This window comes from Syngnathus floridae, chromosome 14 (genome assembly GCF_059516105.1).
Source record: "Syngnathus floridae isolate MCC-2025c chromosome 14, RoL_Sflo_1.0, whole genome shotgun sequence".
Taxonomy (NCBI): Eukaryota; Metazoa; Chordata; class Actinopteri; order Syngnathiformes; family Syngnathidae; genus Syngnathus; species Syngnathus floridae.
Window position 1 is genome coordinate 3,709,097 of NC_142426.1, and position 24,439 is coordinate 3,733,535.

Here is a 24,439-nt window from a genome sequence, read left to right on the forward strand (position 1 = left end):
GCTGCGTTTTCTGAGAGAGAAAAAAAAAGAAGACATTTTTAAAATAATAACAATAAAAAGAATAATGTGAATGTTTACAGTGTATGGTATTAGAGTTTTTGGTTTTATGCTACTCTCCAAGAACATGATGACTTGTGGGCATTTTGAGTGAGAAAAAAAAATAAAGCACAATGATTTTAAAAGGCTCTGGAATGTTTCTTTTGCTAAATGTGTTTGAAGCAAATTGATTCAGTCTTTTGGCGCTATGATAATGCAGTGGTTGAAATTGCCTCAGATACCGTTCACAACCAGGAGGGGTCATGTTTGCACAGTATTTGTGGCATCAACCTTTTACTGCGAGACAAGGATGACGACAAAATGAATGGCTCATATAATAATAATTAAGAAAAAAATTCTTGTATCTTCAGGCACCACTGTATTAATAATTACTTGAGAAAAATCCAGAGTAGGTTTCAATCTCATGCGATTAACTGGAATCCGTCAAGATGATCGTTTCTTTTTTTTGTTTTTTTTTAATCAAATGGATTACACTTTATTGGGTAATTAAATAAAACAATGTGGTGCTGTTGTGGAGGGGAAAGCATAGCAAAACTGCCAACGGTGTTAAATCTACAAATATAAAAAAAAAAAATGCTGATAAAAGAAAGAGTCAAGCTTGATTGCATACATCTAATTATTTGGAAACGACTATTAACAATATTAAAAGATTGCATTTGTCGGCGGTGGGGTCGGCAGAGAGAACGGGGCTTAACGATGACCTCAGGAGATTTTAGTCCAACTCAAAGCCACAAGGCATCCTTAACACAACGTCCAGTGTACAACGTATACACCAGATGATAAAAAAGAAACATAAAAAAAGAAAAAGCTCCAATCTGCCGCCCGTCGACAGGATCTGGTCCAGGAATTTTGCTACTCAAGGAAGATGCCTGCCCGCTCAACAGAACTATGACAAACACAGAAAAAGTCCGATTATCTGGTTGTGGAAAAATGACCCGACAGCGCGTTAAAGGTGGTTAGTGAACAAAACAAACCTTCCATCTATTTCCGCACTCATTGCAGAAGACAAACGTGGTCATGGGCTCATCAGCGCTGCGAGTTTGAACCTGCGGCAGATGCAAAAGTTGAATGGCGAGCGGTTCAGGCGCCAAACGCAGAGTGAAAGCGAGCTGGGGCACATGTACCTGCGTGTAGGTGCAGCATTTGCCCTTGCACTTGCCGCAAGTGAACAGATCTGTCTGCGTGCCCCCCGTGGTGGCCATCTGGTGGTCTCGGACAGCCTCTTTGGTCAAGTTCTTCCGCATCTCTTTCAGCTCGTCGCTGGCCATTTCCTGGTCAGAGGAGGAGAAATGATGTCAACGACTCGACCGTTCCAAAGGGAACTGAAAAATACACTCAGAAATCAAAGTTGGTTTCATGTTCTCCTTAACAACGCATATCAGTATTTCATTTTCATAGACAGTTATTGCAATATTTATTTCCTTTATTAATTATAATAATTTTTATTTACCTGATAAAAGATTGTACAATTCAGATTTTACCATGCGCTGGAATTTCTAGTTGTGACGTTCCAGTAAAAATTCCACCTGTTGCAGCCTTAACCCTCAGATATTGTATTAATAATAATAAATAATAAACATAATCACCAGTTAAATTATTATTTTGAGAACCTGATGTGGTAAAGAAAAACCAAGGCCAAAATTGGAAACAGTAGGAAAAAATAATTTAAACATTTGCAGCTGATTTAAAAAAAATTGTGTAATATTACACATACAGTGTTTTGCCTTGAGATTCAAATTGAATTTGTTCGGTGATGACGCTCACAACACAAAGTACTTGTATTTGAAATCATCCGTCGCCATGGCGATGAACAGAAATGTAACATTAAGTGGTTCGTGGCCCACTTCCAGAAAATAAGGAAAAATTGCACTCCCACCACAGTTGAAAATCACCGCTGCTGACAAATATGCTAAACACTACTCTGAGAACATTTTGGATCCTGCAGGCCACAACGTGAGGAAAGAACACAAAGAGTTTTTCTGGTCAATAAACGCACCTCGGCGGTCATCTTGGCCATGCGCTCGGGGGTGACGCTCCCGCAGAGCACCGTCCTCCTCAAGTTGGGATTCTTCACGTCCTTCAGGTTAGAGATTCGGCTGCGCACACGGTTCTTGTACTTCATGTCCGTGTTTTTGAACTCTTGGAATATGCGTGAGGAGCGGCGGTCAAGGCAATAAGGCAACTGGATTTGCTCAACAAAAAACAAAAACAAGAACCCAGGCCGGAACGTCGTCTGACTGAGAAGGATATATTCCTCAATCTGAGCTCCGAGCTCGTCGCAGTCGGCACCGATGGCAATGTAGTCGTCTGCAAGGGGAGGGAGAACCTACTGTGTGAATAGAATAAAAAAAGCCCAAACCCCAGCTACTAGTACCGCTGCTACTGCCACTAATGATAATACAGCTAATATCGATACCTCCAGTCTGTAAAGCGTTGGACAGCATCTCTCGACACTTAATGCGTATGGAGTCGCCGGTGCCGGGAGCACGAGGGAAAGTGTTGATTAGCGAGTTGCTGGAAACGTCTGCGTGCTCGCTCTTGCCGCTGGAGTTACTGCTGGAGCTGCTGATGGGAAGCAAGACGACAAACCTCAACACTCACGAAAAGAACATGAGTGGAGAGCAGCACTGGAGGGACAAACGGCCGTCGGTTACCTTTCTTCTTTCGCCTCCGGACTTCCCTGGGCGGGAGATACAGGGGCCGTATCTTTCCTCTTGTCATCTGAGGATTTGTCTCCACTCGCGGGCTCGTCTGGGAATATCAAGATGGGGGGGGGGGGGGGGGGGGGGGTAAGCAACAGGATAAACTGATGACAACTTCCTGGTGGCTTGACAGTGAACAGCAGCACGAGGAAAGATTTTGACTTACCCAAAAGCTTCTTCCATGATTTGATCAAAGACTTGGCTAGGGATGTCACCTCTTCATCTGTGCTCTGCTTCCGGATGGCGTTGACAGACATTCCGATTCTGGTCGACTGGTGGTGGCAAAACAAACAAATGGTGAACATAAAAAGATACCTACTTTCCTTCCACAGTCGTGCCTTGAGATATGAGTAATATGGCCCACGATTAAGCTCACAAATCAAATGACTAATAACTCAAATCGATTCTTACATCATCTCCCTGCATGTGTTGCTGCACCGTTTATGTTTACATATTTTGTTGCTTGAAGTGACTGGCATTAAACTTCTTAAAAAGTCTTTTTTTGAAGAATTGTTCATTACTGAGCGAGCAAACTGAGGGATGTCTGATGAGGTCATAAATGCCGAAACACCGTATGTATGCTTTTTCAAGGTACCTGCAATAGTTCCAGGGTCATCGGTACGCTGCGTAGCTCCTTGAGCAGATCCAGAGCACCAGACTGTGGAGCATAACACCGCAGTTAAACATAAGACTGCTCTTATCAAGGAAGTCCTGAATCTGATAAACACCCGAAAGCCTATTTGGTCAATATTTCACCCCGTTGGTGGAGTTCGGTGACGTTGTTGTTGCTAGCGGCTAACAGTTAGCTCAAGGCTAAGCGTTAAACCATAACAACAGGTACGTTAGCTCCCACCAAGGCGGCTTTTTGACCACCGTTGGACGTTTGTGGCTACGCAAACGGTCCCAACTATAACGAAAAAGTCGGCATAGAGAAGCATTTTGTTGAAAGAGGCACACTTTCTCTTCTCCATGTCTAACCGCTTCTATCGGTGGCCGTTTAGCCTGGCTGGCATTCATTCACATCACATTGCAGCGCCGCTCACCCCGTTTTTCTTCTGCGCCATTTTGTCCATTTTCTTGGCGATTCTAATGATCTCCTCTTCCTCCCGCTTGCCCATGGCGACCGGGGAGACGAAAACGAAGCGTACTGAGAAAGCGGGTGAAAAGAAAAAGAGAAAAAAGGGCTATCCTTGATGGAGAGCACGCCACTCCGATGAAGGCAGCGGTGCTCGAGCAGCGAGGCGGCGGATCCCGGAGCCTCCACTGTGTAGCAGACCTTACTAATCGATACACGATGGACCCAGGGAAAGATAATCGAGACAGATAAACTAACGCCTCCGAAGTCCGAAACGACTCCGAAGTCCAAAACGACTTCATTTTCACGTATTCTCCTCTTGAAATGGATTGAAAAGGACAAAATAATGAGAAAAACATTTGATGATCGTTTGGTATTTTGTTAAAATTAATTAATTTACTCAGCATTTATCACCCCGTCTATAGAGGGCGCCAAATCACCAGATTTGCTCAAGTCATTGTAAGACATTTCCATAGATTGATTCGACATTGATTGATTGATTGATTGATTGATTGATTGATTGATTGATTGCACAAACTTTTTTAAATTTATTTTTATTTATTAGCTACATAAAAAAAAGACATATGCATCAATGAAAACACACAGCTAAAATAAAAGTAAAAAGAGGGAAGTATAAATACTTACAGGAAAATAGTTATGTTTCACATTCAAATTTCCCTTTTAACTTCTCTATTCAAATAAATCACCAAAATCTCCTGAATGATTATCAACCTATTGTGCGGATCATTGTGTTAACATTTTTATAATTATATATAAAACAATTTTAACAACAAAACAAAACAGATGCTTAGATCTTGCTTATAAATATTGGTGACACAGTGCTTTCAGTCCGCCCCCTAACTTTAATGTGACTCATGCTAGTGTGCAAAATCTCCCAGCTAATCCCTATTAGGCCCGAGAAATCTTCAATCTGATTATGCAACCTACTTGTGAATAGTAACTGTTCAAATCACCTCTGCTGTCTCCTGTGCAAGACAGTGAATTCCTTCAAAATACTGTTTGAGCTGAAAATAACATTCACATTGCAAAACTGTACGTTAACTTCACAACACCATTTTGTGGCCAATGAGACTAGAAATGAGTTTTCTCTTTTTTAATTGAGCTACATAATTGGGTTCCTAAGTATTCACGCGCTTGCCAAAACAAGTATAAGCCAATTTTATTTTCCACTCTCTATTGTTTGTGTGTTGCCTTATGTTAAAATGCTGAGAAAAGATTAAGCAAATTGGCCACAGTGCTGCCAGTCCTAAAATAGCCCTTGCACACAAGCACACACACACACACACACGACTGAGAGGCTTTCCCTCGCTCGGACAAGGACGAATACACACTCTTTTAAATTGGGCACAATGTGAGAAAATAGGTAAGACCCTTCAATTAATTTTTCCCTGTAGTACCCCAGGTCCTCTTTTATACCATTTGACTTTTTTCTTTTTTCTTTTGAGGGTTGTTGTATTGGTCAATGTAGCGGAAGTGGCTATCATGTTATATCAGTAAGGTTATTCTTTTGATATGTAGATCTTTATGAAAGTTCCAGAAGTGAAAGTCAGTCTTGCTTCACAGCCAATAGGTTCTTCGTCTCAATCTTGGTCCTTCGTGGTGGACCTGGTGTGTTCTACCAGTACTTGTGTATATTTTCTGCAGGTACAGTAGTGTAGTTGGTAACGAGGATCAAAAATGGGGCAGAGGAATTTTGTGCACTTATAATTACTCCAGAACTCCTATTCACTTGATCTGAGTGTATTTCAACCATAGTCCCACACTTTGTGTTTTCTCCAAAGCCACTCAACATGAGCAACACACCCACTCAGGAGAACCCCGTCCAGGCATGTTCCCCAGCCAGTGGGCCTACACAGCCCTCCCGATCCATCCAGCCGATGTCCGACCCCTCAGTGCCAAAACGATTGTGCTTCTACAAAAGCGGCGATCATACATTCAGCGGGCACCGCTTGGTCATCAACGCCCGCACCTTCAAGACCTTTGACGCCCTGCTGGATGCCCTTTCCAAAAAAGTGCCTCTGCCTTTTGGCGTGCGAACTATTACAACACCTCGAGGGACCCATCAGGTGAAAGGATTGGACGATTTACAGGACGGCGGGTCCTACCTGTGCTCCGACCAGAAGCGAGTTAAGCCGGTCAACTTGGAGGAGGTCAACCGGCGACAGGTGCCCTGGAACATGGCCAGAGGCTTCACCGCGGGTCGGCGGAAGCGCCAGGGACTCCAGTTTGGTTCCTTGGGGAGGGGTGACGATAATAACGGCAGGCCGGCTAAGGTTCTGGATCGAGTGGCTGTCAGGACGCCGAGGAGGCTGGTGGTCATCAAGAACAAGGATCCTGACATGAAACGCACAATTGTGCTGCAGAAAAGGACGGCGCCCACCTTTGACGCTTTACTGGATTACCTCTCGCAGATTCTGCAATTTCCAGTGCTCAAACTTTACTCTATCGACGGAAGAAGAGTGAGTACTTGACGAATTTAGATGTTGATGAATTCCAGGGCTCATATTTTGACAGGAATTCGGAAGCTGTGATTCCTGAACAATCAATTTCCCCAAACTGTTGGTGTTGGTGTGGTCAAACATCTTTCCGTTCCTTGCAGATCGGAGGTCTTGCAGCTCTGATCTTGTGCTCTGGATTCCTCGTGGCGGCAGGCAATGAGCCCTTTCGGCCCAGCAACCACACTTTCCAAAGAACAAGCCAGACAGTCCAGGCATTGTTCATGGAAACGGGGCAACCGTCCATGCAGCAGCATCAAGCTCGTAAGTGTTCAGTCGGTCATCTTGGTCCTAAAAAAAACTCAAGAGTTTAATAGCTAAGGTCAGAGCAGTGTTACGCAATCACCTCAAAGATAAGTCTTGGTGTTGCCAAAGGCTAATCTCATTCTCAATAGAACCTGGCACCTCACATTTGTAATGAAGACATATCTTTTTCCCAATAATGAAAAATAACCTTAATCATAACATTTCTGTCCCAAAAGACAGCCAAAGATCCAGTGGAAGATGCTCCAGGAATTTTTCTCTGTCATCCGAGCAGTATATCATCAAGCAGATAAATGATTCTCGGAAGGGAAGTTCGAACAGTCACGCCGAATCACCCGAAGTGGACCCGGCGTGCTTGAAGACGTGCGAATCCACGACAGTGGCTCACCAGCGCAACGCTTGCATCTTACCTCAGGACGACGACATTGAGAAATCCTTCCGGGTGAACCAAGATGGCAGCATGACCGTGGAGATGAAAGTGCGTCTTACCATCAAGGAGGAGGAGATCCTTCACTGGAGTACCACAGTTAGCCGCTCCAGCCTTAGGAGGAGAAATGTTTGTGGCTCAGTCACAGAGACAAGCAACATCTCACCTGACTCAAACTTCTACATTGCCAAAGGACCTTCTGACATATGTGAAGACGAAGCAAAAGAGGAAAACCAGCCTCCAGCTACTGCAGAGGAGGTTGGATTTCAAAAAGTAGGGGAAGCAAAAAAAAGGTTCAGACGTGCCCCAACTCCAGGCCCTCATCGTGTAATGAGGGAAGAGTCTTTTGAGAGTGTGAAGACCCTGACAGAGTCCGGCATCCAAGGGAACACCCTGGGCCATTATTCATATTTGGAGAAGATGACTGAAGGAGACACAATGGAGGGATACTGTAGGATCAGACATAGCAGCAGTAGCCAACTTCTCCCAAAGCCTCGGGAAACTCTTCTGGAAGGCAACAACACCTCATTCCTGAAATCCTCAGGAGTAGCTGAAGTACTCAAGATAGAAAATGATGGGCTGGAGGTTCGAGAGACCGTGATGCGTATTTATGAGAGTCACCATTACCTTCCAAATGCGGATGCAGATACTTCTTCGCGTGGTTCCCCTCCAGTGCCACAAAGCCACCAGTCCACAGCCTCAGGGATTTGTTCATCCAGCACTGACATCGACTTTAGCTTGCAGCAACCTACTGCTGACTCACTCCAAAGACAGAAAGAGGAGATGTTGTCATTGTCATCGGAGCCAATGTCTCCAACGCTCCAGGTGACAAACAGACCGTCTTCAGTGTCAAAGAATGAAGGCAAAAAGACCGAGACAAAAAAGAGCTCCGAGTCAAGGTTCATGGAGAAAAATCGGAAATCAGCAGATAACCACGTTGGCAATGCTAACGCTAGAAAAAAGAGCCTCGCTACCACAGAAAAAGATAAACGTGGACTAAGCCCAAAGCAAGTTGAAAAATCGTACACATACACTCCAGGTGGAAGGGATTCAGAAACATTATTTCGAACCTCAACCAAGGACAAAAACATAAATAAAGCATCTGCTAGGTATAATGGCCACAATGTTGATACCCCATCTGTCAGGCCTCCTATGAAGAAGAATGTGTCAGATCTTTTAAAGCTCCAAAAGTTGTCAAGAAAGAAGACAAGCGGCAAATCCATTCCCACGACTGACAACCGGCTGTTATCCTCACGTTTGGATCAAAAAAACGTTTCAAAGATTTCTCTCAACCGGTCCAACTCTGAAATCCAACAGTATGTTGAGAACTGGTTGGAGGAGGTCATTTCAAATCCAGTGGTGTACATGGTAACCTCAGATGTTCCAGAACCGCCCAAAAAGGTTTTATTTCAGATTGGTTGTGATTCAGAAACTGAGGAAATGAAGGAAACCCAGACCCATGCAGATGAGCAGAAGACTCCTTCTGACACTTTGTCCAAAGAACAGAAACCGACAGATGTGTCAATGCCAAAGGTTGAACCCGCCCACCAGCAGACTTGGTTAAGCAATGAATCACAAATGGATATTCTAAGCCCCAAAGAAAAACTGAAACCAGTCTCGCAGGAACTTTGCTCGTTAATTCAATCAATGCGAATTACGTCTGACCAATCAAAGAGTCGACTTAATTTTTCATCTGAGGTGGCTTCAGTATTTGGCACCTCTTGCACAGCCTTGCTTTCGTTTTTGTCGATAATGGCTCTAAGAGACGGTCTAAGGGGTGAAAGCACTGATTCAGAAAATGCCTCTGAAGCCATGCTCATCTTGAAGTTCCTGCAGAACATTTCTGCCATTGAAGACCAGGACGAACAACGGGCGAGTCTGATTGATTTGCACAGTGGAGTGTCTGCTAAGTTCATGAAAGATTGGATGGATTTCCAAACTTGTAAGGAAAAGCTCATTCCCAAATTTCAAGACACCCGAGATTCCGTTTGGGTCCAGGATGCAATTGTTGATCAGCTAATAAAAGAGTTGCCCTACGACCTCAGGATGGAGATTTCATCAGCGCTTCAGCAGGCTCCTGAAGAAGAGTGCACTGTTGTCGAGCCTAAGAGCGATTCCTCAGAATCAGCAGATGAGCAGGACTTAAAACAATGCTGTGATAATTCCTGCAATCATGTAAACACAAATGATAAGAACGATGGCTCATCATGGGCTGGAGAGATGGAAGATGAACTTGATCAGGGAATAGGCCGTGACAGGAAAGAACCAATAGCAGGGGAGCACCAAGTTAATGAAGGAAATATAAAGGATGCAGAAGATCACATGGAGGAATCAAAAGAGGCAATGGATGAAGGTGAGATGGAACGGAAAGATAGTGAGGAGTATGTAGAGGAGGAGGCAGTATCTAAAGATGATGATGAAGATGACTTTGAGGAAAAGAAGGAAGCAGAAGGGACGGAGGTCTTAGACGAGGACCACAATGAAAAGCTCAATGGAGACATACTTGAACCTATTATGGATGAGAAGAAACAGACAGAGAAGTTGGAAGAGGATGAGGACGATAGTCAAGAAACTTTTCCAGTGGAAGAATCTATACTGACAGTACCATCAGGTGAGATGGAAAAAAACGACAGATTAGGATGTTCCTTAGAACCAAACCCATTGGTAGAAGGAACAACAAAAGAAGCAACAGAGGTCTTAAGTGAGGACGCGAACAATACGGCTCATGATAAAATGGAAACACCGGAACCTAGTACAGATGAGGAAGAAGATGAAATACAACAGTTGGAGGTGGAGAAGATGGATATGGAGGACGCAAGAGTAACAACTTCAGAAGAAGAATCTACAGACAAAGTGGAAAAGCCAAGTTGTACAACAAGGGAAGCAGAAAGTGAAGATGACTTGGGATGTTGGCAAGAACCAAACCCAGAGGTGGAAGGTCAAGCAAGTCTCCCTGACATTGATGATGAAGAAGAAAGAAGCAAGGGGAAACATGATGCTGTAGACATACCTGAATCTACTTCAGAAAACGTAGATCTACAGAAGCAGGAGGAGAATGAGAAGAATACTCGAGAAACCAGTCCAGAGGAAACATTTATGGACCAAGTAGACGTGCCTGGTCAGACACCCGCTGAAGCAAAGAGCGAAGACGACCTGGAGATAGAGGCTACCTCAAGTCCCCATGACGAGGGAATTGAAGAAATTGAAGAAGATGAAAAGGACAATGAAGAAATTGAAAGGATTGTTGATAGTATCGTTACCAATACAGAACCTACTCTAGAAAAGAAACCAGAAATTGAGCAGACAGTTGAGCCGGAGGAGATTGACGAGGGCAATTTCCCAAAGGAAGAATCTGAAGAAGTGAAGTCAAGTGGGACACCAACTGAACAAGCGAGTGAAGATGACCTTAAATGCTTTCAAGAACCAAATCCAAAAGTACAGGTTTCGGATGAGGAACAAGAAAATCTAACAGAACAGACAGAGAAGCTAGATGAAGACACATGTCCTGAGGAAGAATCCGGAGCGGAAGTGGAGAAGACAAACCTTACAGCCAGTGAGACCTTTTGTACAAACCCACAGATGGAAAAAGATCATTTCAACAAGGAACATGGCACTGAATCATCACTGGAGCATGAGCGCTTTGAGGAGAACACAGCTCTTGAAAATGAGGCAGGGATCATTCCTCAGGATCAAAGCAACAATCTCACCCACCCGGTGGAAATATCCCAAGAACTCCTGGACTTTGTTAACTCTGCCCTACAGTCCTCCTCACTCGTATTTATGTACGACAATCACGGCAACATTAGAATCGAGCAGGATCGTACTCAAATCGGAGAAATGAAGAAAACACTCAACCCAACGAGCCAAAGACTTTGTAGCTATGGTTCCAGATGCCTCCAGAGCCCGATCACCTCAGATTTATCAGACTACAGACCAGAAAGTTTGGAAAGCGGTGGAAATCAAAGCCAAGACTCTGTAGCCATCATTTCGGAGAGTAACGAAGATGAAGGTTTGATCGAAAGAGCTAATCTAGAGTTGACTACCTCCAAGATATCCACAAGTCATTCCGAAGGTGGGAATTCCTTTTCAGGTGACTCCCTTACAAAATGCTCAAGGGCAACTTTGTCTTGTCTCAAAAAGGAGGACAACGACCCAGCCCCGAAGACAGAGCAGAATCCGGAACCCAGCAACGGGGTCTTGATTGACCAAGGTCGATGGTTGCTCAAGGAAAACCACCTGATCAGAAATTCACCACCTATCTCTGAGGGCATGTACAGAGATTTGGACAGCACCTCCCAAGACACAGGGAACTCCAGCGAGGAGTCACAGAACCACAAAATAAACCAGACCACCCTCCTCGCGGCTATATCCTCCTCTGAACTGGAAGAACTTGCCAAGCCTCAACCCCCAAGATGCAACTACTTCACCATGCCACACGGAAGCGACTCAGACCCATTCCTGGACAACGATAGCGACCAAAGCCAGAGTAAAGAAACAAACTGGGCGAAAGGGAGGGGCTTCAGGGTGGCGCCGGTGGTTGACACCTCCAAAACGTGGGCCAGCAAGAATGGCAGCCTTTCATCTTTTGCATCGGTGGAGTTTAAAATAGCAGATAGAAAAGTGTATCCCGAGGGAGGGGAGTCCTCCACCGGGGTAGAAGCACGAGGGAACTCAAGGCACCAATCACAAGACTCCACAGATGCAATGAGTTTGAGGTGCGGACAGTATTGTCAAATTCTATAACTGGTTACACAAACTTATTTTTGACATTTGAAAATGTAAAAGTTTGATATTCATCTCAAGAATAGAAAATATTCTTCCTTAAATGATTTCATAACAAAACAAGAACCACTTCGTAAGTGAAGAAATGACCTCACATTATATGTTCTTTCAATTGACTTTCTGCCAATACAGGATATTTTATACATTATATATTATATTATATATTATACATTTATATATATATTTTATATTTCATTGTACTGTACTGCCTTTTTCTCCACTGCACAATAGAGTGAACAGTGTTTTATCAGAAAATTTAAAACAAACTGTGAAAGGAATAAATTATTTAAAAATAAAAATATTTTTTTATTTGTACCGACTGATATTTTTCAGTTTGTATTTATTTCTTATATTGGAATAAAAGACTTGCTTGTGCCTCCAGCAACTCGGAGGACTTTATGACTTTCACATGGTTAGTCGCTGCAGAACATGTGGCATGTGTCTGTTTTTATTCCTGATTATTATTATTATTATTATTATTATTATTATCCCGTACGACTCGTTAAAATTACTTTAGGAAAATGTAAAAACATGAAGTACATCTAAAAAAAAGTGCCTTCACACTTAACTGAAAGGCATTTTGGGGATGTCAGCTGTTGTTGTCACCGGCTCAAGGTTGACCGATGCTCCCTGACGCTGTCCGACACATGCGATTGACATTTGACTTGAGCACCAATTGAGAGGGTTTGGTGCTAATGCTAATGCTAAGGTTGAGAAATTAGTCCACCCAGAGTGAGAGTGCGAAGCTCCGCCTCCATCACACACACACCCATACTCACAAAGAGAGTTGGGGTTCATTATAAAGTAACCATTTTGGATTCCTTCCAAGGTTTTAGTTTGTCACTATGGTGATTTAGTGAAAAGCCCTCATTCATCTATTGTTGTTATGACTCAAAAAGTAGAGCAAAGAAGCTCAAAATGAATACCGTTTTCATTCCAACATGGGCAAAAAAAAACCCTTCCTGTATAAAGATGAAAAAAAGGAATTCCGTGCCATAAAAGCGACTGTGTTGAGCGGCACGGCTTTTGAATTGACATCCTTTTATATCCTTACATTTAGACTTCCTCTCATTTTAAAAGTGCTCAGGGCAAGCCCCTTCTTTCTATGTTTAAACTATGCTGGGGGTGATCGCCATGACGACCGTGCACAAGATTAGCCATCATGGGAGATGCAACAAAGAGCAGGCTTTTTGCAGGCCCTCAAGGATTGTGGGTTTTTGAAATCATATGAGAAGTAAAAATTTCATGCAGATTTGACATGAGTGATTTGAGGTAAGATCTGTGACAGGACAGAACGAGACAGGACCAGATGGTATTGGACAGAAATCCAAATCCTGACACAAATGGAACAGATTGGCCATTGGGCGATGATTGAACAGATCACAAAAACAAGCTCCTTGGCAGGGGTGAACCCGTGATCCATTCCCGCGTGGAATGAAAACTATTTTGGCCCAAATAGTGGCAACGGCAAACACCGGTGGGGGCCCGACAAACAATACTTAGCGCCGACTGTCTGCATTCTGCTCGCTGACAAGTCAGCAATACACAATCCCTGCTTGGGTGCTTCATAAAGAGGCCTGGGAGCAGGATTTTTTTTTTTTACGTGCCACCCCCAACCCCCCCCCCCCCCCCTCCTCGCTCACTCCCAGCTTCCAAGTGAGTTGATCATGTGAATGTTCATTGTCACTTTCAGCAAAGGGGCGCCACTGTTTACTCACATTGAGGCCTCTGGGTGCAAATGTTTGATTCCACTCAAATAGGAGTAATTATTTTGTCTTTATATTTAAAAGATTAGTGGTTCTTAATTGCTGTCACCCTGTGACTCACTATTTCTAATTATTGTAAAGTGGTGACCCACTTTCATAGAAGACCAACAATGAACACACTTTGCTAAAAAAAAAAAAAAAAAAAAAGTGTCTGAAAATGCAAACTCGTAAACTGTAATTATCAAGCTTTGGTGCTGCTGTTTTGGTTAGCAACAGATTTGGAAATGGACTCAGGGGAGAAATTGGAAAGCATCTAAACCAGCAGCTGTCATTCACAATGATTTGAAGCTTTTCTTCCTTCGCACAAATAAAAAAGCAAGTTATTGACTTAATAAATTGACCTATTGTTCTGTCCAAGGGCTCGGGAGAAACACGCCCGGCCACGTTCTTGTTGATGTTCGACCTAAAACGTGATTGGACGCATCAACTGCCGCTCCATCCGCCTCGTTCATTTGCATAAGGAGCAGAGTATAAATCCGCACGCGCGAGTTGGGTGATGCTGTCAGGACTTGCACGCAGCTTATACCCCGAGGACCAGCAGCATGTCTACTTTCAGAGCAGCACCTCCTCAGTCCTCCTACAGGAAGATGTTCGGCGGGGATAGAACCGTGAGAAGCAGCTACTCCAGCCGCCAGTATTCCGCTCCCATGCGCACCAACCGGGTGTTGTCTTATGGAGCACCCGGAGGCGCCGGCGGCATGGTCTTCGCCACCAAGACGCAGCGTCTGCGCAGCAGCAGCTCGGCCATGCCCCGGCTGGCGTCGGAGCAGCTGGACTTCTCGCTGTCCGACGCCATCAACAGCGAGTTCATCGCCAACCGCACCAGCGAGAAGGTCCAGATGCAGTCGCTCAACGACCGCTTCGCCAGCTACATCGAAAAGGTGCGCTTTCTGGAGCAGCAGAATAAGATCTTGCTCGCCGAGCTGGAGCAGCTCCGTGGCAAAGGCACGTCGCGAGTCGGTGACCTGTACGAGGACCAGATGAGGGAGCTGAGGCGCCAGGTGGACCAGCTGAGCAATGAGAAGGCTCGGGTGGAAGTGCATCGGGACAACTTGGCTGATGACATCGGGAGGCTCAGGGACAAGTAGGCGAACTCACACGGTCACTTCATTATCATAGCCAGAACGCGAGATGTACTGAAACTTTTTACACCTCAAAAATGTTCTTGGCATGTTCTTGTGCTTTTTCCTCGTGCTAGTGATTTTCCTCCAAGTTCCAAAATGTTAAGTTTATGGTTAATTTAAGACTAAAGACTAAATTAGGTGTCAATGTGAGTGCCCTGGAATTGTACACAAATAAATATTTGGATGAATAAATGCAAATTTATGTAACGTAAGATACTGGATTTAAAAAATATATATTAATGTATTATTAGTACTTTAGTGGTGTCAACATGACGCCCCAAAACTTTGTGAGCTGGCGTTAGATTTTGCAGGTGTACCTAATGAAAGCGACTTGGACATGTTCCAGTTCTTTGCCTAATGTATCATCTCTCATGCCAGGTTGCAGGATGAGATGTCCCTGAGGGAAGAGGCCGAGGCAAACATGCAGGGCTTCCGTCAGGTAAACGTAGAAACCCAACCATTACACGACAGGTGATTTAAAAGTGATGCGGATCTACTAAACGGACTCGAGTCTGTATGTGTCTCCTTTCTCCCTGGCTAGACAGGAATGTGCCCCCTGTGGTGTCACAACAGCGGATTGTAGCCATGATCCCAAAAAGCCGGAGTGCAGGGTTCGCTAGGACAAGACACGGTTGGATGCTTGGTTGCTTGGCTGGGACTGTTATGTTCAATCAGGCCTGCAAGGAGAGACGATCTTTTTAAGTCTGACTGGTCACGCTGAATGAGTCGGTCTGGGGCAACAACAGTGTGGGCCCAATGTGGTTATCAGAGCGAGAGGGCAAGCCACCGTGAGATCTGTCCGCCTGGCAATGGCAATCATTACATGTAAGGGATTAATGTCAAGCCAACGACAATGAGTCATGAAACTAGCAGCTGCAATACGGACATGTCTCCAGTGAGGGTGTGCACACTTATGCAACTATCTATTTTTTAACCTCTCTTTAAAACATTCTTTTAGTTGAGTTGAGTCATGAAACTAATAGCTGCAATACAGGCACATCTCCAGTGATAAGAGGGTGTGCACACTTATGCAACTATATTTTCTTTTACTCCTCTTTAAAAAAAAAATTCTGTTGAGTTGTACAGGTTGTAAGAAGAAGTTTGGAAATGATTTTGGTGTAGTTGATCCATCTAAAACGCTGGCAAACATCTGCAGTGGCTGCTTGCGTGGGCAGCCCATACACAATGTTGTATAAGAATGGCAGGAAGGAACTCGGTGTGACATGCCAACAATGAGGCATTCGCCGTCGCCCGCTCAGTCAGGCAGACAGTCACCCACCCAGCCCCCGGCCCGTTTGGGATACCCGGGCTGAATAGTCCGCTTTGTTTGTGGTATTAGCGCCGGGCGGGCAAAGCTGCTCCATTTGCTGATACCTCATTTGACGACCTGCCAATGTTGGAAGGACAAAGCTTAGCAGTGTGGCGTCACCAAAACTCTGAAACAAACACTAATTTATAACGGACAATGTCATGTTTTTATTCTCAGGTGAGACACGCAAGGCTGCTAAATTAAGCGATCACAGGTTTGCCCGAATAAACAAACAAGTGGGATTAAGGTCACCACAATTTTTGGGGATAGTAGCGTAGAGGAGTGTGGTATCCACAAGAGTTTTTTTTTTACCAGTGTCAGCAAAGATGCAATTTATAATTCACGTCACCTTCAAAAGTCAGCTTACTAAATTAGTTTGTGGGCGTCATGGTGCAGGATGTGGACAACGCTGCCCTCGCCAGATTGGACCTAGAGAGGAAGGTGGAATCCCTCCAGGAGGAAATCGACTTCCTCAAGAAGCTGCACGATGAGGTAAGCTTCTTTTTTGTGTGACTACTGAGGAAATGATGCCCATAAAGGGATCGATTGTGTATCTGCTGAGGGGTCAAATCAATACAAGATACTTTGAATGAGACTTGAGCACATCTCTGGCTTTTTCGTGACAGGAAATAGTGGAGCTGCAGAACCAGATCCACATGCAGCAGCATGTGCAGGTGGACATGGACGTGGCCAAGCCGGACCTGACGGCCGCTCTGAGGGACGTCCGCCTGCAGTATGAGAACCTGGCTTCCAAAAACATCCAGGAGTCTGAGGAGTGGTACAAATCCAAGGTTTGGGTTGAGCTGGAATATTTTTATGCCCAAAAATCTGCCTCCTCGATATTTTTTGGGGAACTTTTTGACATTTAAACATTTCTGATTTCATGTTATGCTTCTGGTGGTCTCAATAATGGACAGAAATGATAGTTTACTGCCCTCTGTATGAGAAAGGCAGTACTGCAGCTCAAACTACTCACTCTCACGAAGACCAAAAGCAAGTTTGTGGTAAGAAATTTCATGATTTCAGTTTGCTGACCTCACTGAAGCGGCCGTTCGCAACAATGAAGCTCTGAGGCTGGCCAAGCAGGAGGCCAACGACTACAGACGCCAGGTTCAGGCTGTCACCTGTGAGGCTGATGCTCTCAAGGGGACCGTGAGTAGCCTTCGATTGTTTACCTTCAAGCTTACGACGGAGGCTGCAACGCTTTCCGGTTCCTCCCCAGAACGAGTCGCTGGAGCGGCAGATGCGAGAGATGGAGGACAATTTCTCAGCCGAGACGGCAGGCTATCAAGAGACGGTGGCTCGACTGGAGGATGATATTCATAACATGAAGGATGAGATGGCTCGCCACCTGCGGGAGTACCAGGACCTCCTCAACGTCAAGATGGCCCTGGACATCGAGATCGCTACCTACAGGAAGCTGCTGGAAGGAGAGGAAAGCAGGTAACCATTCACGCCATTGTGTGTTTTTTTTTCTTCCCATTTTTATATCCGATGTTATTTAATATTTGTGTATTTTTGGCCAATAGTTGATTATGTTTTCCTTATTTCCAGAATCTCCACCCCAATGCCGAACCTCTCCTCTCTCAACCTGAGAGGTAAGTTGACACATTTTTACACCACTAACACGATTTTGATTGATATCACAATTTTCACAGAAACCATGATTGACTACAAACCTCAAGTGGAAACCTCAACCACCAAGAAGGTTTTCATCAAGACCATCGAGACCAGAGACGGTCAGGTACGAGACCCGTAATGCTTTTTAAATGAAGCTTCACATTGATTCTGATGCGTCCTCCATAAAGGTGATCAACGAGTCGACCCAGAACCACGATGACATGGAGTAATAAGACCCTCGCTGAAAACAAAACGCACAAACAAATATGAAGATGTTCACTGGCTCTGCACTCATAGCTCTTTAAAGTGCCTTTTATATGTCATGATTTGGTAAGCTAGTTAGTTTGAAACTATGTTTTTAGCTTCCATTTCTGTTCTTTTTCTCGTCGTGGACACAATATAAAAAACATTGCACACATAATCACAGCAAACATCTCAGTTGTAGTCAACCTTTTGCTAGATTCAGTATGCACACCACCAAATGCTAAACACGCCACCGTTGCCTCGTATTCAGCAATAAACTAATGAGACCGTCAATGACGTGTGATCTTTCTGTGGTGCACTTTCATTGTCAAATGCTAATAATAAATGTACTAGTCATTAAATGCTCTGACGTGTTCCGAGGCAAGTGTTCCTAATGGACTCCTACCTCATTAACACCTGTATTTTCCCCACAGTCATGTCACGTTAAATAACTTCATGACAAGAGGCGTGAAATACCGCTGGAAAGTGAGAAATATGATTACTGCGCTTCTATCCTTTTGGCTGTCTTGCAAAAGATTAAAAGAAGAATGCACTTTTTTCGTGACCCCGCGAGCTTGTACCACAAAAAACACTGGCATTTCACATTATCTTTGCCCATTGAAATGAGTGGAAATGCCCAATAAATAAATAAATAAATAAATAAATAAATAAATTGTAAAAGAAAACACTGATGAACATTCAATATGGATATAATTTAATGGGATTTAACCCAATTGACATGCTAACATTTACCATCGGTAGTCACGAGATTTGAACCCTTTTTGGAGCTATATTTTTTAAACCATAATTTATATTATGCGTTTTTGTCCTAATTAATCAAAATATTTTGCTTCTATTAACCCCTGTGTACGCCACGTGACTACGAATGTTCCAATTTAGACAAACCAAATCTCGCGATATCAACCGAAAACAACACTTGGGTTAATCGATAAACGTCACTTATCTCAAACCCCCTCACACCTGTGCGCAAATTAAGTTGTGTTTCATATTTATGTAAATAATAACGCTTCGCGCTCGATGAAAATGGTTCGCTTCCGGAGCGGCTTTCCCTCTCGAGAGCGGGGTTCGTTGACGGGGCAACTTTCTCCTCGAGTGACGCGTCTGAGGCGGAAAGGCACACCGAGGGAGACGCCGCTGACATGACCCGACTGAACTCTGTTGTGCCTTGATTGAAATCACGCTTCGTCTCCATAAGAGGCTAAATTTCACGATTTGGCGAGTTGAAATCAAATTTCAGGTGAGGACCTGGACCCCGAATATTTGAGTTAAAAAGTGGGCATCCCTCGCTCACTCCCTCCGCCCTCCTCACGATGGGCTCTGTGACTTCCGCCCTGACGAGGACACGCCACGCGCTGGTCAAAGTGGGCTCGGAACCGGAGAGTCACGACCCGGAGAGGAGCCACTCGGCGCCCGAGTCGCCTCGGAAGAAGAGTCACAAGCCGCCCAGCCAAGTCGCTCGACAGCCTTCCCGGCAGTTGCTCATCTTGAACCGGGAGGACTCCAACGGAGCCAAGAAGGCAACCGAATTTCAACTGAACAAACTGTGCGGTGAGTACTTGGACCGAAGCTAACCTGTTGCCTTCAAAAGTTTGCCTCGTCGTTCTTGAACAAACTTTCTTCAAGTACAAACCATATAACATAATTAATTATCGCCCTAATATTTATATAAGCTATAATTAAGTGACCCGTAATTAATTAACCGACTATTTCATTAAATGTGACATTTAGAAGTCCAATTGTTCGTTTTATTTTTAACGTTTTATTTTGAATAAATTAATTGGCTAAGTAATATAATCAATGAAAAATGTTAATTGTCCAGTGGTGCCTAAAGATATACGTTGAATTTGTTCTGTGACCAAGCTTATGATGAGGATTTTTCAAATCATAAAATATTTTTGTAAATCTGTGACCGAACACCACACTTAATGATAGAAAATTAGGGATTCAACACTTTCAGTTTTAATGTGTGTGGTGTTCTCGGATAGTTTGGCACACATTAAGATTCTGTTCTTCCATTGATTTTGAAATCTCATGTGATCACATGTGGCGCAAATGTTACCCAAGTAGCTTGCTCGATGCATGGGCCCAATGACTGTTTTTTATTTTTTAATGTCATCATCGTCTTTTTGTTTGGAGAGACAACATAAGTGATTTAAAAGGGTTGACATTTTCTCTCTCTTCAGAGGTAGAAAAAAATGCTCAAGTATGAAGCAGCACTTGTGTTTTTGTTGTATACTCATCAGCTGAAGGTCACGCAAGAGGTTCATCTTCGAGTTAAAGCATCACAATTACAGTGCCAAAACTGGTATCATGGAAACAGGAAAAGGTGCCTCAGAGGAGACAAACCCAAGGGCTCAGGTCCTTTGCACTCCAACTGTCACTTGGCAAATACAACAACAACTAAAAAAAAGATTAAATTTTTTTTTTTTTTAAGAATTTTGCAAGGGCATCCAGTTCCTACCGAATACAGTCTGTTGTGTTATTTCCTGCGGCTAGCTGGTTGCGTGCTTGCATCTGTAGATAAGAGCAAGTGGTCACATCAGAGGGAGGGTTTTGCATATTCTCCTTGAAAGTAGCCATTCACCGAATGAACACCATACGGCTTTGAAGGCCAACCTTTCAGCATATCTCCACTAGTGCTCACCACAGGTGTCCTTGAGACGGGACTAAACAGGACCGCGGCCACTCGTATGCTTGTAAAGTTAAAGATGGACTGTTGTGCTAACTTTAATAGCCTTAAAAATCAAAACGGTAAGTTGAAATTTAGTTTGGGAAGATCTTGCATTGTTATGGCGGCACCTAACAATTGAAGCACAAATCGTAAACAATTAAACTATAGGCAGTTGAAGTTTAGAGAAATAACACTTTTTGCATTTAAAACAGCCAAAGCTTAGCCTTTCTGAAGTCTAACATAATGCTAATTAGTATTTAGTTTCACCATTTAAGTGATGGCCTAAAACCAAATCACGTGTACATTGACAATATAATTAATCACATTCGAATATCCCTTTTTTGATGTGTAGAATAAATAATTAATGCCGTACTGATGAGCCAAGAGAGGAGTTGAGGTGTTTGAATCCCACTATTGGAAGGACACACCCAGCTCCAAGATGATTGGCTGCTGCATTCTACTTCCTGTTTACAACCCACTGGCGCTTCAAACGCCTTTACTCCCCCAAAGGGAAGGCCCTTCCCCGGATGACTCCAAAAATATCATCTCCGTGGTGTCGTTTCCATGACCGTGTCAGACCGTAGACTCCCTTCGACTTTCAGTTGAACTTCCCCCTAGGCCGGTGATGATGCTCGGGCGTCTCCTACCTGACTCTGTCAGACAATCCCTGCGGTGTTTTAATGTCAATGATCTACAAGACCAACAAGTTGACTTTTTATAGAATTCCCAATTCCTGTTTGTTAAAATAAAAAGTTAGTAATAGTTGCAGTCTCATACATTACGAATAAGAAGTGTTACTATTGTTGATTTTAAAAATATTCAATGTCTAGTTAGTGGTTGAAGGCAGCTGCTCATTAGCTAGCCAGTTTTGGCGTCAATCAAACGTGACGGATTTACATGTAAGTCCGTCGGGAGGGAAATATGTGACGCCGCGGGTTCTTATTTTTTGCTTCAGTTGACCCAACACTGCCAAATGCTCATTTAGAACTGCAGCCATGCTTGTCCCCTACACCCCCCCCCCCCCAAAAAAAAAAAAAGTCATTAGCCACCCTTGACATTTGTTTGGCCATGTTTCCGTCAGGATGTTGATGCAGCTGGCGTCACACGCGGCACCTTGTCAGCCAGTTCCCTCAGGTTCCCCACATTACCTTTTTAAAGGTGCCTCTAATGAGCATTTAGCAGGAGAAAACAAAGGTGCCCGGTCTCTGGGTGTCTTAATTACGAGACTTTGTCACTGGGGTGACAGCGGAGTGAAAAGGCCCGTGTCATTCCACAGTTCTCCGGAAACCTCTAACGAGCTTGTTTTTGCGCTTTGATCGTCGATTGTTGTTGACATATCGTATAGCGATGTGCCATTATGACGGTTTACGAATTTTTCGACAGTCATGTGGCGCTTTGAACTTGTGGGAGGAGGAGCCCACAGCGCAAATGAAATAGTAAGTGGGCAAAATAGTCAACAAAAGCATCGCGAAAGTATTTCCTCACCAAGCCGGAGAATTACACACTGTAGTGGATCTAATAGTTGGTTGTGTAGTTTCACGCTTGATGGGTGGACAAACACTCTCAAAGCAATATAGAAGCAATTAAAGACTCCATTTTGAAGGAGGAAAAAAAACAATCTTTATTGTCTTTAGAAGAAAGAGAATCTGCGCCCTTGTAATTGTCAAAACACGCAATTAATTTAAATCTTGCGTAATACCCAGCCTTCCCATGTTGATCCTGTCTCCTTCCAATTGAGCGTAATCACATTGAAGAATTTTTTTTCATGAACTGTCATTTCAGTTCGTTAAGTGTACTGTACAAGTCTGCATTTTCACAGTTGAGAGTTAAAACACATATTGCAGTTGACTAAAGAGTGACTGGGGGTGGGGGTCGGGGCGCTGGCACACAATGGCTTCGTTGAGTGTGTTATGCAATGTCCTCGGCAACTTCTAAAATGGATTGCGTAACGCCAAATGTATTGAATGAAAACATCCACACTGCCAGAAGCTTTGATTTAAAGAATGTGTTTTTTTTTTTAATCGGGTTTTGTAAAAGTTCATCTTTGGGTGCTCGCATCACATTGGGCCATACTTCCTGAGAACCACCCGTAACAATTTTCTGGAAATTGTTGTGGCCTAGTACTCTGTTTTAATTGGAATGAATTGATTGACTTTCCTGGCAGAGTGAGAGCTGTCTTTGTTAGGTCACTCTTGTGAACATTAGCTACTACGAACCGAGATAATTACCTACTATGTTTCTTGATAATTGTCTATTTTTAGGGAGGTGTTTATCTCAAGTGGATGACGCACCAGTGTCTATTCAAGGGACCACCATATAATCCAAGTCCTAGGTTGAAGACAATAATGTGGTTCAGGCTAAATTACGAAACATGGATCCCTAAAAAGTGGAATGACATTAAAGATATATCACGTGGCGCTATTAGCGCCTCAACTGAAAGGGAAAGTGCAAAGAGGAATCGGATTGGGCGGGGAAATGAAAGAGGGGAAAAAATCCTAAAGCTAAATGTCATGGTGTTCATAAAGACAGCATGATCATTTTGGATGTGGTTGGATTTTTTGTGTACTCTTACAAATAATGTGTAACCATTGAAGCGGCAGCACTGCGTACTCGGAGCTTTTTGTGTGTGCGCTCATAATGGGCTTGTGCTTGGGTAAATAAGAGAAAATGAAAAAGCAGTGGTGTTGATTCAGGGACTCGTCGGGACTCAACACATCTGTCACTCCTGTTCAGTTAGCCGTGATGCTACACATGTCTTGATAAAATCTTTTTTTTTTTTTTTTTTTTTTTCAGGGGAGGGGGCATTTTTTTTAGCAAGCAAAACTGGAATAGATTTAAGCAGGATTTTATTGAAAATTCTTCCTAGTAGGAGGACTCATGTGCTTTTAAAGATCTCCAGAGATCTCCCGACCGCCCACTATACACCTACCATACCGCTTAGGGGACGGAGTGAGAGAGAGAGAGAGAGAGAGAGAGCGCGAGAGAGAAAGAGATAGTCAAGAGCCACAAGTTGAAATGAGCTTGTGGAGCTGTGAGGAAACGTCAAGCGAGAGGGAGAAAATAAAGTCAGGGGGGGTGGTGGCGATGGAGAGGAAGGAGGTCTGTGCCTGAAAAGGTGACCAGTGTGAGAGTTCTCCGCCAGCACTGATCACCAAGTGGAGTGCGCCGACTGTGTTTTTTTTATTTTTTTATTTTGACAGTTAATGAACTGTGAAATAAAAGAGCAGACGAAAGGCGCTGAGCTTCTTGAGGTTATGGAGGCAAACTCCAAGAAGCATCGCTTCCGAAAGGGTCGGAGCGCCACTTTCAGCATTGACGGCTTCAACATCACCATAGGTAAGACTTAGTGTGCGTGTCACATTCGAGACCGGCCGCTCAACTCGGCGCATTAGTCCACTCGGCTGAAGTTGATGCTTGCTGCTGCTCTGCGAGCCCTCCATGGAAACAAGCGAGCTGACGTCACCTGGGATTCAGGCTATTGTCCTGACAACCCGAGTGTGGATGAACTTATGTGCTTAAAGGGGGGGGGAGGCAAAAAAAATATAAAAACAAATCCGGCATCAGTTCAAAAGCTGTTTTGGCATACGTTTGTCAAACTACGACTTTTCCTTTTCGTTCAGTGAGGCAAGAGTTGCGGCCGGACAACTGGAGCTGCGAAGGATCCTTAGTTGGGAAATTTCACTCCCACACTTTGTATATATACAGTCACATTTGGGATCATCCTTGATGTCAAAAAATAATCATGGGTATTTGGTGTGCATCTTAAGATCAACCAATCAGAAGGCGAAGCACATCTGAACCAATCAGAGGATGGAAAAATGCCAATGTCACGAGGCCACTAGTCACAATATTCTGAAGACTT

General features: G+C 43.8%; 4 protein-coding genes across 11 annotated transcripts in view; 3 read left to right on the forward strand and 1 right to left on the reverse strand.

The window, feature by feature from the left end:
• Positions 1–655: 655 nt before the first annotated feature.
• tcea1 (transcription elongation factor A (SII), 1) lies at positions 656–4,044 on the reverse strand. Of its 2 annotated transcripts, none has more exons than XM_088396724.1 (10): positions 3,803–4,044; positions 3,355–3,417; positions 2,926–3,031; positions 2,712–2,808; positions 2,474–2,619; positions 2,308–2,364; positions 2,054–2,208; positions 1,182–1,328; positions 1,032–1,103; positions 656–943 (listed from the first exon to the last, which is right to left on the reverse strand). In XM_088396724.1, exons 1-10 carry the CDS (start codon positions 3,875–3,877, stop codon positions 935–937), a joined length of 927 nt encoding a protein of 308 aa, XP_088252850.1. In that variant the 5' UTR covers positions 3,878–4,044; the 3' UTR covers positions 656–934. The 2 variants fall into 2 exon arrangements, with proteins under 2 accessions (XP_088252850.1, XP_088252849.1); XM_088396723.1 differs by having other exon boundaries at positions 2,474–2,622.
• Positions 4,045–5,153: 1,109 nt separating this feature from the next.
• Positions 5,154–12,138, forward strand: rp1 (RP1 axonemal microtubule associated). Its single transcript, XM_088396665.1, has 4 exons — positions 5,154–5,218; positions 5,637–6,314; positions 6,455–6,614; positions 6,833–12,138. The coding sequence occupies exons 2-4, from the start codon at positions 5,646–5,648 to the stop codon at positions 11,782–11,784; spliced, it is 5,781 nt and encodes a 1,926-aa protein (XP_088252791.1). The 5' UTR covers positions 5,154–5,218; positions 5,637–5,645; the 3' UTR covers positions 11,785–12,138.
• A 1,922-nt stretch (positions 12,139–14,060) lies between these two features.
• Positions 14,061–18,179, forward strand: LOC148387100 (vimentin-like). The gene is made up of 9 exons (XM_088396712.1): positions 14,061–14,673; positions 15,092–15,152; positions 16,419–16,514; positions 16,649–16,813; positions 17,049–17,174; positions 17,245–17,465; positions 17,577–17,620; positions 17,681–17,766; positions 17,831–18,179. Exons 1-9 carry the CDS (start codon positions 14,132–14,134, stop codon positions 17,870–17,872), a joined length of 1,383 nt encoding a protein of 460 aa, XP_088252838.1. The 5' UTR covers positions 14,061–14,131; the 3' UTR covers positions 17,873–18,179.
• Positions 18,180–18,817: 638 nt separating this feature from the next.
• Positions 18,818–24,439, forward strand: part of pde1cb (phosphodiesterase 1C, calmodulin-dependent b) — a 37,373-nt gene continuing 31,751 nt past the window's right edge. For 4 of the 7 annotated variants that reach the window (XR_015862638.1, XR_015862639.1, XM_088396693.1 and 1 more), the window contains exon 1: positions 18,819–19,454. Coding sequence is in view for 4 of the 7 variants with exons in the window: in XM_088396693.1 (XP_088252819.1) it covers positions 19,217–19,454 (238 nt within the window). In the remaining 3 variants the exon portion in view is untranslated. Of the gene's footprint in view, positions 19,455–23,777; positions 23,914–24,439 lie in introns of those variants that run through there. The other 3 variants (XM_088396698.1, XM_088396695.1, XM_088396696.1) reach the window with 3 other exon arrangements.